The sequence below is a fragment of the Hyla sarda genome, chromosome 1 (assembly GCF_029499605.1).
Source record: "Hyla sarda isolate aHylSar1 chromosome 1, aHylSar1.hap1, whole genome shotgun sequence".
Taxonomy (NCBI): domain Eukaryota; kingdom Metazoa; phylum Chordata; class Amphibia; order Anura; family Hylidae; genus Hyla; species Hyla sarda.
The window spans coordinates 208,371,688-208,388,669 of record NC_079189.1 but is presented as its reverse complement, the minus strand read 5'-3'; the positions used below and the strand labels follow the sequence as shown (position 1 = coordinate 208,388,669).

Below are 16,982 nucleotides of genomic sequence, written 5' to 3'. Positions count from 1 at the left end.
GAAGGATTAAGATTTTTTAATGAGAAGAGAGAAAGAGACAAAGTGCTCCACTGTGAAGAACAGTATTAAACAGGACGGGCCCCAAAGACAGAGAGAGACTCACCGGATCCTGTTGTGCTGATTTGAGGCGCAATGCTCATAGTAGTAGGTGTGGAAAGACCTTTTGGATGGTTGCGTGGGTGATCACTTGGGACTGCAGCTAGACCCGCCCTCGCAGCAGTGTGGGAATAAGGGAACAGGTTTGTTGCACCAGCAGGTACAAAGGTGGGGAATTTGCAGTGCTGTCCACAACCAAAATGGATAAATCTTTTGCTTTATGAATACATGTAACGCATTTCAAGGACGCTCAGTCCTCTTCTTCAGACATGTTATAAATTAAAAGTCCGTCAATATATACGTGTTTGGGACCGGAAATGACATCATAATAAATGTACATAAATTAACATACAAATGACATAACAAATAATCAAAAGTTGTCTAAAAATATTATTAAAATTATACTATCTGTATCTCTTTTCTAATGGGAGCTTCATCAATCAGAAAGCATTTTATATTTAAACATGTATTTAAAGTGTTTTTTCTATTATCTCATTAAGTCCTCTCGGCCACAATGTGCTTAATGAAAAAATCCAAAAGGATTCCCTATTAATCAACCTTTTGGCGTGAAAAGTATCGATCACATTTTCAAAGAGCTTTGTGCCGCGGTTTACACTGTTCACGTCAGTTTTGTAAAAGTGGGCGTGTCCACGTATATATTGTCTGCTTTACATGATATTTTCAAAGGGGTGAGAGTCCAGTTTACATCAAAAATTTCACACCAGCTTTTTGATAGTGTAGAAATCACAGAAATGGTTGTAGTTTTATTATTTTTGTTTTCTTCTCATTTTTAGATACGTGAATGCAGAGGACTGTGTCAGATTCGGCAGATTGCGATGATGAACAGAGTTTTTTTTAAATGTCAATCAATGTGTTGTGTTTTTTATAATTGAATTTTCAGGCTAAGTAGTGGAAGTCATCTTGTAGACATAATCCATTACTATGCCAGGGCTTAGCGTTAGCCCCAAAATCTTCTAGCGCTAACCAGGGCTGTGGAGTCGGTAGATAAATGTTCCAAAGCCGACTGGAGTTTTTTGTACTTCCGACTCCCCGACTCCTCTGTATTAATATGAGAATGTATTTTATACATTCTTTGAAGGAAAGAAAGGCAACATACATGTCATTACCACAGGACTACTGGCTGGGAAGCCAACAGTCTACTGTATTGAACAGTTTGTGTGCTGATCTGCTGCTGAAGATAGGACAGTGGGAGGATCCAGGAAGGGGCATTTATTATAAAACATGATTTCCCTAGTAGAATCCCTCAGTCATGTTTAAAGTGGTACTCCGCCCCTAGACATCTTATCCCCTATCCAAAGGATAGGGGATAAGATGTCAGATCGCCGGGGTCCCGCTGCTGGGGACCCCCGGGATCGCCGCTGCGGCACCACGCTTTCATTACTACACAGAGCGTAATGACGGGCGATACAGGGGACGAAGCAGTGTGACATCATGGCCCCGCCCCCTCGTGCCGTCACGGCCCGCCCTCTTAATGCAAGTCTATGGAAGGGGGCGTGACGACCACAACTCCCCCTCCCATAGACATATATTGAGGGGACGGCTGTGACATCACGAGGGGCGGAGCCATGACGTAACAATGCTCCGGCCCGTGTATCGCCTGTCATTACGCACAGAGCAAACTTGCTCTGTGCAGTAATGATAGCGCGGTGCCGCAGCAGCGATCCCGGGGGTCCCCAGCAGCGGGACCCTGGCGATCTGACATCTTATCCCCTATCCTTTGGATAGGGGATAAGATGTCTAGGGGCAGAGTACCCCTTTAAGCTAACAATCGAGATTACAAGTTTTTATAGTCTTAACTGAATGGCAGCAGTTTTTCCAATGGTTTAGAGCTTCAGCCTTGAACTATTGACCCTCCATTCCCTTCACTTATACAAGTGTCTCTAGTCCTGCAAAAAATTAGTTACTTAATCCCTTATCAGTGAGAGGCTAGGTTACCCATGGGTTCCCTGTAACAGCAGAACACAACACTATGGAAAGTATAAGTATTGCTGCTCCTAATTGTGCGTTGTGTGCCATATAGTAAAGCACATGAAAAGCATGCTTCTTCACGGTCACTTAACGTGTTCGTTTTGCGGTTACGTGAGGCACTGCATGCTTTGATCTTTATTCTTACAGTAGAGAAGTCATTAATTATAACTTTTTGTGAATTTGGACATTTAACCCCTTAAGGACTCAGGGTTTTTCCGTTTTTGCACTTTCGTTTTTTCCTCCTTACCTTTAAAAATCATAACCCTTTCAATTTTCCACCTAAAAATCCATATTATGGCTTATTTTTTGCGTCGCCAATTCTGCTTTGCAGTGACATTAGTCATTTTACCCAAAAATGCACGGCGAAACGGAAAAAAAAATCATTGTGCGACAAAATCGGAGAAAAAACGCCATTTTGTAACTTTTGGGGGCTTCTGTTTCTACGCAGTGCATATTTCGGTAAAAATTACACCTTATCATTATTCTGTAGGTCCATACGGTTAAAATGATACCCTACTTATATAGGTTTGATTTTGTCGCACTTCTGGAAAAAATCATAACTACATGCAGGAAAATTTACACGTTTAACCCCTTAAGGACTCAGGGTTTTTCCGTTTTTGCACTTTCGTTTTTTCCTCCTTACCTTTAAAAAATCATAACCCTTTCAATTTTCCACCTAAAAATCCATATTATGGCTTATTTTTTGCGTCGCCAATTCTACTTTGCAGTGACATTAGTCATTTTACCCAAAAATGCACGGCGAAACGGAAAAAAAAATCATTGTGCGACAAAATCGAAAAAAAAAACGCCATTTTGAAACTTTTGGGGGCTTCCGTTTCTACGCAGTGCATATTTCGGTAAAAATTACACCTTATCATTATTCTGTAGGTCCATACGGTTAAAATGATACCCTACTTATATAGGTTTGATTTTGTCGCACTTCTGGAAAAAATCTACATGCAGGAAAATTTATACGTTTAAAAATGTCATCTTCTGACCCCTATAACTTTTTTATTTTTCCACGTACGGGGCAGTATGAGGACTAATTTTTTGCGCCGTGATCTGAAGTTTTTATTGGTATGATTTTTGTTTTGATCTGACTTTTTGATCACTTTTTATTCATTTTTTAATGTTATAAAAAGTTACCAAAATACGCTTTTTTGGACTTTGGAATTTTTTTGCGCTTACGCCATTGACCGTACGGCTTAATTAATGATATATTTTTATAGTTCGGACATTTACGCACGCGGCGATACCACATATGTTTATTTATTTTTTTTTTTTACACTGTTTTATTTTTCTTATGGGAAAAGGGGGGTGATTCAAACTTTTATTAGGGAAGGGGTTAAATGACCTTTATTAACACTTTTTTTTTACTTTTTTTTTTGCAGTGTTATAGGTCCCATAGGGACCTATAACACTGCACACACTGATCTCTCATCCTGATCACAGGCGTGTATTAACACGCCTGTGATGAGCATTATCGACGCTTGACTGCTCCTGCCTGGATCTCAGGCACGGAGCAGTCATTCGTCGATCGGACACCGAGGAGGCAGGTAAGAGCCCTCCCGGTGTCCGATCAGCTGTTCGGGACGCCGCGATTTCACCGCGGCGGTCCCGAACAGCCCGACTGAGCAGCCGGGATACTTTCAGTTTCACTTTAGAAGCGGCGGTCAGCTTTGACCGCCGCTTCTAAAGGGTTAATACCGCACATCGCCGCGATCGGCGATGTGTGGTATTAGCCGCGGGTCCCGGCCGTTGATTAGTGCCGGGACCCACGCGATATGATGCGGGATCGCGGCGCGATCCCGCTTCATATCGCGGGAGCCGGCGCAGGACGTAAATATGCGTCCTGCGTCGTTAAGGGGTTAAAATTGTCATCTTCTGACCCCTATAACTTTTTTATTTTTCCACATACAGGGCGGTATGAGGACTCATTTTTTGCGCCATGATCTGGTTTTTATCGGTATGATTTTTGTTTTGATCGGACTTTTTGATCACTTTTTATTCATTTTTTAATGGTATAAAAAGTGACCAAAATACGTTTTTTGGACTTTGGAATTTTTTTGCCCGTACGCCATTGACCGTGCGGTTTAAATAATGATATATTTTTATAGTTCGGACATTTACGCACGCGGCGATACCACATATGTTTATTTTTATATTTTTTTACACTGTTTTATTTTTTTTTTATGGGAAAAGGGGGGTGATTCAAACTTTTATTAGGGAAGGGGTTAAATGACCTTTATTAACACTTTTTTTTTTAAAAAATGTTGCAGTGTTATAGGTCCCATAGGGACCTATAACACTGCACACACTGATCTTTTACACAGATCACAGGCGTGTATTAACACGTCTGTGATCAGTGTTATCGGCGCTTGACTGCTCCTGCCTGGATCTCAGGCACGGAGCAGTCATTCGCCGATCGGACACCGAGGAGGCAGGTAAGGGCCCTCCCGGTGTCCTGTCAGCTGTTCGGGACCGCCGCGGTGAAATCGTGGCGTCCCGAACAGCCCGACTGAGCAGCCGGGTCACTTTCACTTTAGAAGCGGCGGTCAGCTTTGACCGCCGCTTCTAAAGGGTTAATACCGCACATCGCCGCGATCGGCGATGTGTGGTATTAGCCACGGGTCCTGGCCGTTGATGAGCGCCGGGACCGACGCGATATGATGCGGGATCGCGGCGCGATCCCGCTTCATATCGCGGGAGCCGGCGCAGGACGTAAATATATGTCCTGCGTCGTTAAGGGTTTAAACTTGCTTTTTTTTTTTTTTTTTTATTCCAATCAAAATTTAGTAGGAGTCGGTGCATTGTTTGCCGACTCCGACTCCAGGTACCCAAAATTTTGCCCGACTCCTCGACTCCACAGCCCTGGCGCTAACCCCGAATTATTACCCCGGTATCCACCGCCACAGGGGTGTCAGGAAGAGCCGGTTCCAACAGGCCCGGAGCATCAAAAATGGCGCTCCTGGGCCTAGGCAATAACAGGCTAGTGTTATTTAGGCAGGGGAGGGCCAGTAACAATGGTCCTCGCCCACCCTGGTAACGTCAGGCTGTTGCTGCTTGGTTGGCATCTGGCTATTTTCAGTATCAGCCAGATACCAACCAAGCACCAACAGCCTGAAGTTGCCAGGGTAGGCGAGGACCATTGTTACTTGCCCTCTCCAGCCTAATTAACGCAAGCCTGTTACCACCTAGGCCCAGGAGCACCATTTTTGATGCTAGGGGCCTGTTGGTAACGGCTCACCCCGGCATCCCTGTGGCGGTGGGTACCGGGGTAATAATTAGAGGTTAGCATTAGCTGATTTTGGGGCTATAAGACGGCTTCCACTACTAATCCTGAAAATTCAATTATAAAAAACACAACACATTGAAAAAAAATTTTTATTTAAAAAAAACACTCCCCCACCGCCCTCGTTAACCATTTTATTGAAATAAAAAAAAACCGCTGGTCATCGTCGCAGTTCACCGAATCTGATGTAGTCCTCTGCATTCACGAATCTGAAATGAGAAGAAAAGAAAAACAAAAAATATGGTTTAGTACATTATTTGCGCTCTCCCCTGGGGAGAGCGCACATAATGCAGCGTGTTCAAAAAGGAGAATCAAATTGTTGCTGAACTACCACTCCCATCATGGGGGCTGTAGTTAAGCAACAGCTGGAGTCTCCATGTTTGGGAACACACTGCCAGAAAGCCTCTGTTCCCATTAAGCTAAACACATAATGAGAACAGTCAGGCCTGGACTGTGTAGCTCGATCTGTCCCTCTGCCCTTGGACTACTACTCCCATCATGGGACAGAGTCTGTCCCATGATGGGAGTAGTTATAGTACCGCTGCGCTGAGGGATGGCACTTGCACATCCCCGGCTGCGGAACTTTTTGGACTACTACTCCTATCATGGACAGACTCCGTCCATGTTGGAAGTTATAGTCCAGGGGCTGAGGGGCAGATCACACCGGTTCATTTTCCAGAGACCCGCTGCGATCTGCATTTATAAACTGTAAAAGCCGGCGGCACATGCGGCTACACTGCACTGCCTGCCTGCTCCTGTATACAGCTGTTACATTGAATGAATTATGAGCGGTATATACAGGAGCCGGAGGGGATCTTAGTGTAGCCGCATGTGCCACCGGCTTTTACAGTTAATAAATGCAGATCGCAGCGGGTCTCTGGAGAATGACCTGGTGCGATCTGCCCCTCAGCCCCTTGACTATAACTCCCATCGTGATGGGAGTAGTAGTCCTAACTGTCCCAAAATAGTTAATATATTATGTTTTCAAAATACAAAGGGGAACGCAAGTTTCACTTCTCAGATGATTTAGAACACTTTGGTACGTGTCCTCCGAGGTGGTGTATAATTGTGCAAGAAAAGTGCATTTGCACATTTGCGTTAAAAAAAAAAAAAACACAAAAAAAATTTGATTCTACAGTAGAAAGTGCTCTATGGTAAACTTAACCGTAGACATGGCTATGAAGAATTCTATCAGATTTTGCACCAAAAAACACGCAAAACTCTTGCACAAATTTTAGTGTTAAAAAATAGACAAAAAAAAGCTCTATATACAGTGATAAATTCCCCCCAAAGTGATTTTATAAATAACCCTACCATCCGCTCGAGTCTTGAGCATGCTCTTTAGATGAGGCTGTTTTTCCTACGACAGCCATGCAGACCAACTTTATGCAGTGCGCGACGTATGGTTTGAGTACTGACAAGCTGACCCCACCCCTTCAACATCTGCAGCAATGCTGGCAGCACTCATACATGTATTACCCAAAGACAGCCTCTGAATATGACGCTGAGCACATGCACTCAACTTTGATCGACCATGACGTGGCCCATTCTGAGTGGAACCTGTAATGTGAAATGTCTGTATGGACTTGCCCACCATGCTACAGCTCAGCTTTAGGGTCTTTGCGATCTTCTTATAGCCTAGGCAATCTTGATTTAGAGCAACAATTCTTTTTTTTTTTGTTTGTTCAAAGAGTACCTGTCATCAAACCATATTTTCTAAACTAACTCAGATTATATTTCCTAACTACTCCTAACACTCCTCCTGCCCTTAAAAATTTTTCCACGCTCTTAAAAGCTGTGTATCATACCTTTTCCCTTTGCTCACATTGTGTGAGCTCCCGACAGGAGAAAATGGGTGTTCCCCAGCAGGTGCAGCTTCACTGAAGCCTGCGAGAGCTGTGCCTTGCCATGCCCCGCACACTATTCATGAGTTTGGACTTCTGCAAGTCCGGGTGGAGGCCAAGCTAACTGACTTGTGGCAGGAAACAGAACAGAGCTACCTAGTGGGCATTTTTTTTCAATCACATTAAAAACATGTAAAGATTGAGAATTTTAACAGCAAGTAAATAGCAAAGTGTCTTATAATTACATAAGGAACAATATATTAAAAGTTTAGTTTGGCGACAGGTACTCTTTAACGTTTATAAACATCCATATGTGGCTCCCGAGGTATGACGTGCACTCAGCAGGTGAGCTCGTATCATACCCGGTGGGTCCCGGTTGCTATAAGCTACCAGGACCCGTGGCTAATGCCGGACATCGACGATCAGAGTTGATCGCCGCGTCTAGAGTGAAAGCAAAAGCTTCCCGGCAGCTCAATCGGGCTGATCGGGACGATCGCGGTAAAATCGCGTTGTTCCGATTAGCAGAACACAACAGGAGGGTCCCTTACCTGCCTCCTGTGCATCTGATTGTCGATTGATTGCTCCAAGCCTAAAATCCAGGCTTGAGCAATTAACCGCCGATAACACGTAATACGCGCTGGAGATCCGCTCGTGGGAACATACTCTAAGGCTAGTGTTACACTAGCGAATAGCCTTCCACTTGTGCTATATGTTGGAAACTGACTTATTGGTATGCAAATTTATGTCACAGCGTCCAGCTGCAGGATCCATTTATTTCAGAGTGCCAATGATATTTTAAAAGTGACCACATTTAGCACATTTGGACACTTTGCTAAAAACACAAGTGGAAGGATATTTTTTTAAGTGTGAACCTACCCAATGCCTGCCAGAGATACCTTTCTTTATGTGTTGAGGAAGCCTTCTTTTTTTAACCTCTTCCTTAACAGATCTATAGGCTAAGGCTAAGTTTACACTTAGTTTCTTTGTGCGTTTTTCCCCAAAAAACGCCAAAATGGCCCCCATGGCCTCCACGCGGCCAGATGTTAGCTGTAAATCAATGAGAAATCGCTAAATTCTTTTTCCACTTAGCGTTTTTCTAGTTTGGCGTTTTTTTTAAATCCTTTTGGCATTTTTTCACTTTTTTTTCTTTTTTTTTTTTTTTTTTAGCTCCTTGCCGGTTTTGCAAAGTTGCAGCCTGTTGAGCCTATGGCGTTTTTTTCCCCCTGAAATCCTGGCGTTTTTCTCCCATAGAAGACTATTTTTGGACTTAAGCGATCCCTTTAAAAAAAATTTGTAGGGTACCATAAAAAAATTAAGATACAGTAGTGATAGAAAACATTCTATCTAACAAAATGTATCTTTTTTTTCTGTCGTATATATACACCTATTCGTATTTCCCGCAGAGAGCTGTGATTGGCCAGATGGTTCCTGCATTAATAGACAGATCACAACAGATGTCAGAAGTTACACTTGCTGCGATCTGTCTTTTAATGCAGGTACTACAGCTCCCAGCATGGAGCAGAGTGTGCTCCATGTTGGGAGTAGTAGTACCTGCAGTTAAGGACAGATCACAGCGGGTGTCACTCTATTGCAGAGATGCGGATCAGCTTTCTCCTGCACTCGCATCTCTGCACTATACTCCGGCCGGCCACTGATATGAATAGAACATCACTCATTCATATTTCCCTCTGAGAGCGGGTATTTGCTGCCACCATCCGGCCAATCACCACTCTGGGCAGAAAATATGTATAAGTTATGTGAATTCTATTCACATCACTGGCTGGACCGGAGTACAGAGTAGAGATGCGAGTGCTGTATAGAGCCGCTCTGCATCTCTGCTATATTATGGATGACCGCATTGGGTGTCAGGAGTGACACTCGGGGCAATCTATTAGTACAGGTTCTACTACTCCCATCATGGAGGAGCCTGTTCCATGCTGGGAGTAGTAGAATTACCTTAAAAAAAAAAAAAAAAAAAAAAATAAATAGAGAGAAAAATTAAAAAATTTAAAATTAATTAAAATTTCGATAAAAAATATAGATTTTGTGAAATACATCATTTTTTTCCAGTACTACTGCAAAACACTAAAACGCCAAACACTGGAAAATGCCGTGCGTTTTTTTTTCTTGTGTTTTTTTGGGCCACATAAAAACCAAGTACAAACTTAGCCTAAAGGGATCATATTCTGTAAGTTTTTCTTGTTTCTGTTGCATTTACAGAATTTTAGGTAAACTAACTGGACCCTGTAGAGCTCAGTAGATGTGTGCAAGCTTCCAGGCAAAGCCATCTTTGGGACCCTACTTCAGGGTGTTACTCCTTACTACAAGATACATGAGGCAAAGTATGTAGAGAGTTGCTAAACTAGTTCTGTAAATTCCACCTATACATAAGCTGTATAACACTCTAAGGTTTATGTACACTTTATAGAGGATCTGTCAGCTTACCTGATATGTCTATTATACTACATGCTGTTGGGTTTACTAGAATGTAGACAATAAAAGCGTCCTATATTATGTTGTATGGTGACTGGTAATTGTGGAGAGAGGTTTCTCAATGCTTGTACATGTAAAGTGTTTTGTCTGCATGCTTTTCATTTTGTTATAGACTCACATGGTGATATAGGCTACATTCATGTCATGTTTTTTCCCCAATGTTTAGTGTGTACATAAGGAAAGCTCCCAGTGTACTTACAAAATTTGCCCTTAAAGGAGAACTCCAGAATACAAAAATTGTCCCCCATACTGCCGGAAGTATGGGGGACAATTTTTGTATTCTGGAGTTCTCCTTTAAAGGGGTATTCCCAGCTCCGTTTATCATTTCTCATTGGTAGAGAGTGGCAGCATAAACAAGTTTGCAATTGGCTTCATTAAGTAAATATGCCTGGGTTTGTAGCAGACGGGGAGCCACTGTTTTTAATTTCCTGGAAAACCCCTATACTGCAGTGCTTACTTTGTTTAACATATTCTTAATACATACCTTTAGCCTACCTTGCTCTTATGTTGCAGCAGGGATGTCTTAAACGCAGGGTAAAAGGGGCAGCTGCCCTGGGCCCTGTCATTCCTGGGGGCCCAAAGCAGCTATCCCTAGGGCCCCACTCTGAAGAAGCTAGCCGCCGCCAACAGTCCATGGCTGAAGAGCACAGCGCAGCACCCCTCACTCAGGCCCCACTACCTGTAAGACATGCAAGAAGAACCGCCCCTCCCCCTCTACTCCAGGCCCGCTACTGTGTAAGCACGGGCAAACCCCCAGCACCCCGCTACACCACTACAGTGTTAGCGGCATGGAAACCGAGACCCCCCCCGTCCCTCACACCCCGCACGCGCAAAATCCCCATCAAACCTCCTGCCAGCACTGTGTTGGCTGCGCAAAAGGAACACCGTCCTGGCGCCTCCCTACCGTCCAATCCTGCTACTGTCTCCAGTGCTTGTGGAAGACAGAGCCAATGGCGCTCCCTGTAAGTGCCTGTACGTGAAGGATTGGGTGGAAATTGAATGAATATATATATATATATATATATATATATATATATATATATATATATATATAATTATTTTTTTTATATATATATATATATAATTATTTTTTTTATTCTTTTTTATTTATTTATTAGTGCTGGGCTGTATAACGGTTCATACCGAATACCGAAATTTTTTCCCTGTTTTGATATGAATTTTTCCCATACCGCAATACCATTTGGGCCCCTTTTTCCTATTCCCCCCCCCTCCTAGAATGAATGAATTATCAGCCGCAGCGCGCTGTCCCCACATCGGGTAACTAATCATATGTCACCCCCAAGCACCGCTCCCTTCGTCCTCCTGTGAGTTGCGGGCCGCCGGCGCTGGAACTCTGTACTGTACTACATATTCCTTGTGCCCAGGCTGCAAAAATAAACAAAATGAAACTTTAACTTACCTTCCTTCGTTCCGCCATTGCTCCGATAATTGCCTCACGCTGGGGATGGGAACATCACAGAGCCGTCAGCCTATCACCGGCCGCAGCGGCCGGTGATAGGCTGAGCGCACTGTCATGTAAGGAGCCGACCATTTTTGGTCATACCGCCCAGCTCTAATATAAATATATATATATATATATATATATATATATATATATATATATATATTATACACCAGTGTTTCTCAGGGTGCCTCCAGCTGTTGCAAAACTGCAATTGGACATGCTGGGAGTTGTAGTTTTGCAACAGCTGGAGACACCCTGGTTGGGCAACGCTGATATATACCATGCATGTGTGAGAAATATGTCCTGCATGGGAAGGGGGTTATGGATAAATATTTGTGTGTGTGTGAATAGATGTGTGTTATTCGGTCACAGTATGTGTTATTGAAGTGTTAGTTAAGGTATGGCGATATTGTTCTGGTATGGCGTTGTTATTAAGTCATGATATGGCTGTATTGTTCTGTTCAGTTATGGCGTTGTTATTCAGTAACTGTATGACGGTATTGTTCTGTTCTGGTATGGCATTGTTATTCAGTCACTGTATGACGGTATTGTTCTGGTATGGCGTTGTTATTCAGTCACTGTATGGCGGTATTGTTAGGTTTTGATATGGCAGTGTTATTCAGTCACTGTATGGTAGTATTGTTTGGTTTTGGTATGGCAGTGTTATTCAGTCACTGTATGGCGGTATTGTTTGGTTCTGGTATGGCAGTGTTATTCAGTCACTGTATGGCGGTATTGTTTGGTTTTGGTATGGCAGTGTTATTCAGTCACTGTATGGCGGTATTGTTTGCTTTTGGTATGGCAGTGTTATTCAGTCACTGTATGGCGGTATTGTTTGGTTTTGGTATGGCAGTGTTATTCAGTCACTGTATGGCGGTATTGTTTGGTTTTGGTATGGCAGTGTTATTCAGTCACCATAGAGGGTATCGTTCTGTTCTGGTAGGGCGTTGTTATTCAGTCACTGTATGGCGGTATTGTTCTGTTCTAGTATGGCGTTGTTATTCAGTCACTGTATGGCGGTATTGTTCGGTTTTGGTATGGCAGTGTTATTTAGTCACCATATGGAGTATTGTTCTGTTATGGTATGGTGTTGTTATTAAGTCACGTTATGGCGGTATTGTTCTGTTCTGGTATGGCGTTGTTATTCAGTCATTGTATGGTGGTATTGTTCACAAAGGGGGAACACGTGTTCACAGATCGGACAAAAAAATATTTTTTTAGACCAAAAGAATTGCTTGCCCAGGGTCCAATCAAAATTAAAGACTGCCCTGTGTTGCAGCATTGACTGCCAGTATATGTTTTGAGAAGCTAAAGCACAGCACTTTTGTTGTAGGCTATGTTATAAATTTCACAGTTGCCCACGGACAATGGCCCACCAGGTTTGTCATTTTCATGGGCAGCTGCCAAAGTTCCAGATTCTTTAATTAATCTCCCAAACCTAATGTCCATGTGATTCCCCCAATTTACTTGAAAGATAAAATTCTAACTGCTTGCATCCGTCAGGCAGTTGCTGGCCACAGTGCCAGTGATTGACCGGGCAGGCAGTCATTGTTGAGATCAGTTTGTCTCTGAAGGTGAAGGCCAGAGCACTCAGAGGTAAGAGACTGTCCCTGTTCTGGAGATCATTGGGGGTTCCAGAGGTCTGCCCTCCTGCCTCTCCCCTGGGGCCTCCGGTGACCTGCTCCTGGCCTCCTCAGCCATCTTCTTCCTGCTTCTTGTGGTCGACTTGTCACACTTACACTGTGGCACAGCTAAACGCCAACCGCAGTGATATCCCACCTTAGCAGGTGATTGGCTTAGCAGAATTTGGACTTAATGGGCCCCATCACCAGGAAGAAGAGACCATGAGCAGCACATCGGAGTCACCGGGGGAGTGGTAATTGGCAAATAACAGAAAACAATACTAGTATAGATTATTGATTAAGATATTGATGCAGAAAACAGATCAGAAGACCATGTCAGGCACCCCAATAGCAATCTCTGTTCATGCAAGCCAGGCCAATATGTTGAGATCATTTACAGGATCAAAGCTGGTTAGGAGATATACAATGTTTAGATTGTGTAATTCAATAGAGAAAATGAAAATGCTGCCTCTCCAGATTACAGCCTGATGCAATGCTTAGTGAATGGTATTCTTTTCCCTGTTATGCAGTCCCTTTCTATAGCATTGGGAAATGTTCTGCTCTGGGGAATTCCTAGCTGTGACCTGCACTACAATCCTCTTCCAGGGTGGGGCATATGTCCAGGTAGCCATATATGACTAGACAGATGAAATAAGCCCTCAGCTCTGTAATCGTAATGTAATTGTGCTCAGAGGAATCAGCCATGAGCAAATACTTCTATCTAGTGAGCATTAATGGTATGGTGTAAAATACTGCTGTGGCGTCATAGCTATGCACTCTACGCAGTGCATAAAGTTTATATTTGTTGTCTCAGGGGTGTGAAAAAAAAAATCCTATTTTAAATATGGTTAGGAGACAAATGAAAGAAAAAAGTTTCAGGATCAGAGTACTCAAGGATGGTTTGTAGTGTGACAGTGTTGCGACACTGGTCTGCTTAGGAGCACTAGACATAGAATCCTTATAATGCTACAAGTTTGGGTATGTATACCTACAGTCAGGCCAGGATACTTGGCATTTATGCCCTCTAAAGGGAACCTGTCACATTGAAAATGCAGTCCAATTTGTACCTGGTGCCTAGATGAACTACCGTGTGGACTGAACTGTTCATATGAACACATAAATATTCTGAGTAACTATAGCTACCAGAATGATACATTCATGGACTTTAGTATTGTTTTGTACTTATGTAAACTTTTATTTATGATAATTTTACTATTTGGTTGGAGATGTACAACAGAAAAGACCCCTCATATCTGCATTTTCCCTAAACAAAGTTCTCACTGGTGTCACTTCAGTTTACCTTCCCTGCGTTAACATGGGTTGCTGCTTTATCTCCAAATACGGTGAAGAGCACCCATTGACTCTACATTATGCGGAGGAGAAGCTGCCAGCTATAACACATTCTTTGTTAGGACTCCGCTCTCAGTCACTGATCACCTGACATAGCACATAGTTGTTTAGCTGCTTTCATAGAAGGTTACCTCACAAAAATGTCTTTTAGTTGTACTTCAAACAGGGAAGCATATAAGCTAGACATAGTTTTATTCATTTTCAGGCTTAGTGTTGGCTTCTTCCTAGTGCCTTGGCTCAATACATCACACTGCCGCCCAGCTAATCCTAGGTGGACACCGTTGCAGCCAGCATTTCGCTGAGCGGCACTATGATGCATCGATCCCCAGCACCAGGATGTATGAGGATCGAACCATAGAGACAGGAGCAGTGACACCGAAGGGCAGGAGGGTAAGTGAAGGTTTTTTTTTTTTTTTTCTAGCATCCTTGTGAAAAAAACAATATTGTGCCAGGATCGGCACAAGCTAGGAGCTGGCATGGATTTCAGGGAAAGCTTACGTCTGCCAGTGAATCTGATGGCCACTTTCCCTTTCCACAAAGCCCTGCCCGCTTGGCAAGTAAACTTGTAAAAAGTCAGTTTTGAGCAAAACAGGGATCTGTTAAAAAATAAGCACTTTTTTTTAACATCCGAACACGGGCGTACACAGGCGATAGATTCCCCCCATTTGACCATATATATTATTTTGCCTGAAATCAAAACTGTCTTGCCCTTTTACAACCAATCACAGCTCAGCTATCATTTTACCAGGGCTTGTTTAGATATAAAAAGCTGAGTGAGTTGTGATTGGTGGTTATGGGTAACACCAGACATTTTTCATGCAGATTGATAAATGTAGGCCATTGAGTGTAAACATATAGGGGAAAAGTTGACCAGTTGCCCATATCAACCAATCAGATTGCTTCTTTCATTTTTCAGAGGCCTTTTTAAAAAAAGGAAAAAAGCAATTTGGTTGCTATTGGTAATGGGTCAAATATTCCTCTATACAGGTTTTGATAAATCTTTCCCCATAGATCTTGCTGCAGTTCTGCCATGCTATGTGTTAGTCTAATTCGAGAGGATGTATTTATGAATGGGTGTCCTGTAGGATCTTGTGCATAGTATACATAATCATACTTGCTGTGGTCGCTGGCATGACCGATGACTACCTGCTCACATTGCTAATAATGAACCAGCTGTTTCTTGATTACTTTATGATACCACATACAACGTGAAGAACAAATAAGGGAGTGCAATGTCCATTTCTCTCCCAGCATTGGCGAGAACACACTTTAGATGTGAAGGAATGGTGCAATAAGCCACAGTGTGTCTAACAATAACAAGCAATCGTATTACTATGAAGGCAGGAGGGGAGGTTGTTCTGGTGCTGCACTGCTTATCTTCAGAAAGCAGAACTTATATTCTTCAACTGCTTTCTCATGTGCCATATTGATGCAAGACTAGAACTAGATTGAAAAGAGACAATGAACATCTTTCCCTAATACATCTGTTTATGATACACTTCTGACATTGTGCATAAAATATACAATAAAATGACACATGAGAATGCTCCCCAACAGGAAGGGGGTTCTTTCTTACAGACATAAGACTGGGGGTCCAAATGCCTGACTTATATTGATCAAAAAATTCTGTTCCCTATACACACCTGGATAGTCGCAGTCCATTGAATTGAATGGGAATAACAGAAACCCAGTTTAAAAGTATTTTGATATTATAAAAAAGAATATATTAAATAAATAAATAAAAAGCTGCAGTGTTCTTATCTCACCCACTTTAGTACCAGTGATTTGGTCCTCCTGTTTACTTCTGACGACTCGTAGTCTTGGCTCTGCTGATGACGTTCTAACCACATGGCGGACAGTCAATGAGGCTGCAGTGTGTTCATAATCGTATCACGAGAGCCCGGACAGCGAGTTGTCAGGGGAAGTGCAAATGCTCGCGCTTATAAATGTGACAATCTCCAGTGTAGTCAGCCAGTGTGTAGCAGTGATGGTCACCTCACTTTTCTATGGTCCTGAAATAATTTTTCACATTGCATTTAACGCCTGTTTTTATTTTATTTTTAGATATCTGGAACTTTATGATTAGCCATGTTATGTTGGGGGCACTCTGCTTTTGGACAGCTTGGATTTAACCATGGATCCTTAACTATCACCCCTGAGCCCATAAAATCGACTTTCCCCCTTTCTAATTTTGTCAAGCAAGTGGCTTGTGGAGAGAATCATTCTGTGTTTCTACTAGAAGATGGTCAAGTTTACAGCTGTGGTTGTAACAGTGCGGGACAGCTTGGTCGTGACCATGAGGAAGTCTCACCAGGTATTACTAGTTTGTAGCCTTATTCTCCTATAAGAGAGCAGTATGGGCTATGAGGGAGATTCATAATATGATGTAACATTACAAAGGGTAATAAATTGAGATTTTTGACAAATACTAGAAGCTGCTAAATATACAAGCAGGAGCACTTGAGGTTTATTAAACCACAAAATATTGTTCATGGCAGGTGTTGGAGCAAGTGCAAAATCTAACTTGCGCATCAGGATGAACACATAATCTTCACATTCTTGTGATGTGATAAGAGCAAGGAAGTTTTATTGCCCAAAGAACTATGGGGGAGATTTATCAAAACCTGTCCAGAGGAAACGTTGTCCAGTTGCCCATAGCAACCAATCAGATTGCTTCTTTCTTTCATGGACAACCTTTCCTCTGGACTGGTTTTGATAAATCTCCCCCTATAAATGGATATCTTCCTGAGGCACCTGAGAAAGATCCATTAAGGATTGAAATACGGTAAAACTTTTGAGAAGACAACCAAAAAGTGAACAGAAAAGTGATC

General features: G+C 42.6%; 1 protein-coding gene across 13 annotated transcripts in view; it reads left to right on the top strand.

The window, feature by feature from the left end:
* HERC3 (HECT and RLD domain containing E3 ubiquitin protein ligase 3) overlaps positions 1 to 16,982 on the top strand; it is a 179,786-nt gene that overhangs the window by 106,877 nt on the left and 55,927 nt on the right. For 12 of the 13 annotated variants that reach the window (XM_056567731.1, XM_056567706.1, XM_056567715.1 and 9 more), the window contains one exon: positions 16,216 to 16,465. In XM_056567731.1, coding sequence (XP_056423706.1) covers positions 16,240 to 16,465 — 226 coding nt within the window. In that variant the 5' untranslated portion in view covers positions 16,216 to 16,239. Of the gene's footprint in view, positions 1 to 12,755; positions 12,776 to 16,215; positions 16,466 to 16,982 lie in introns of those variants that run through there. The other variant, XM_056567749.1, reaches the window with a different exon arrangement.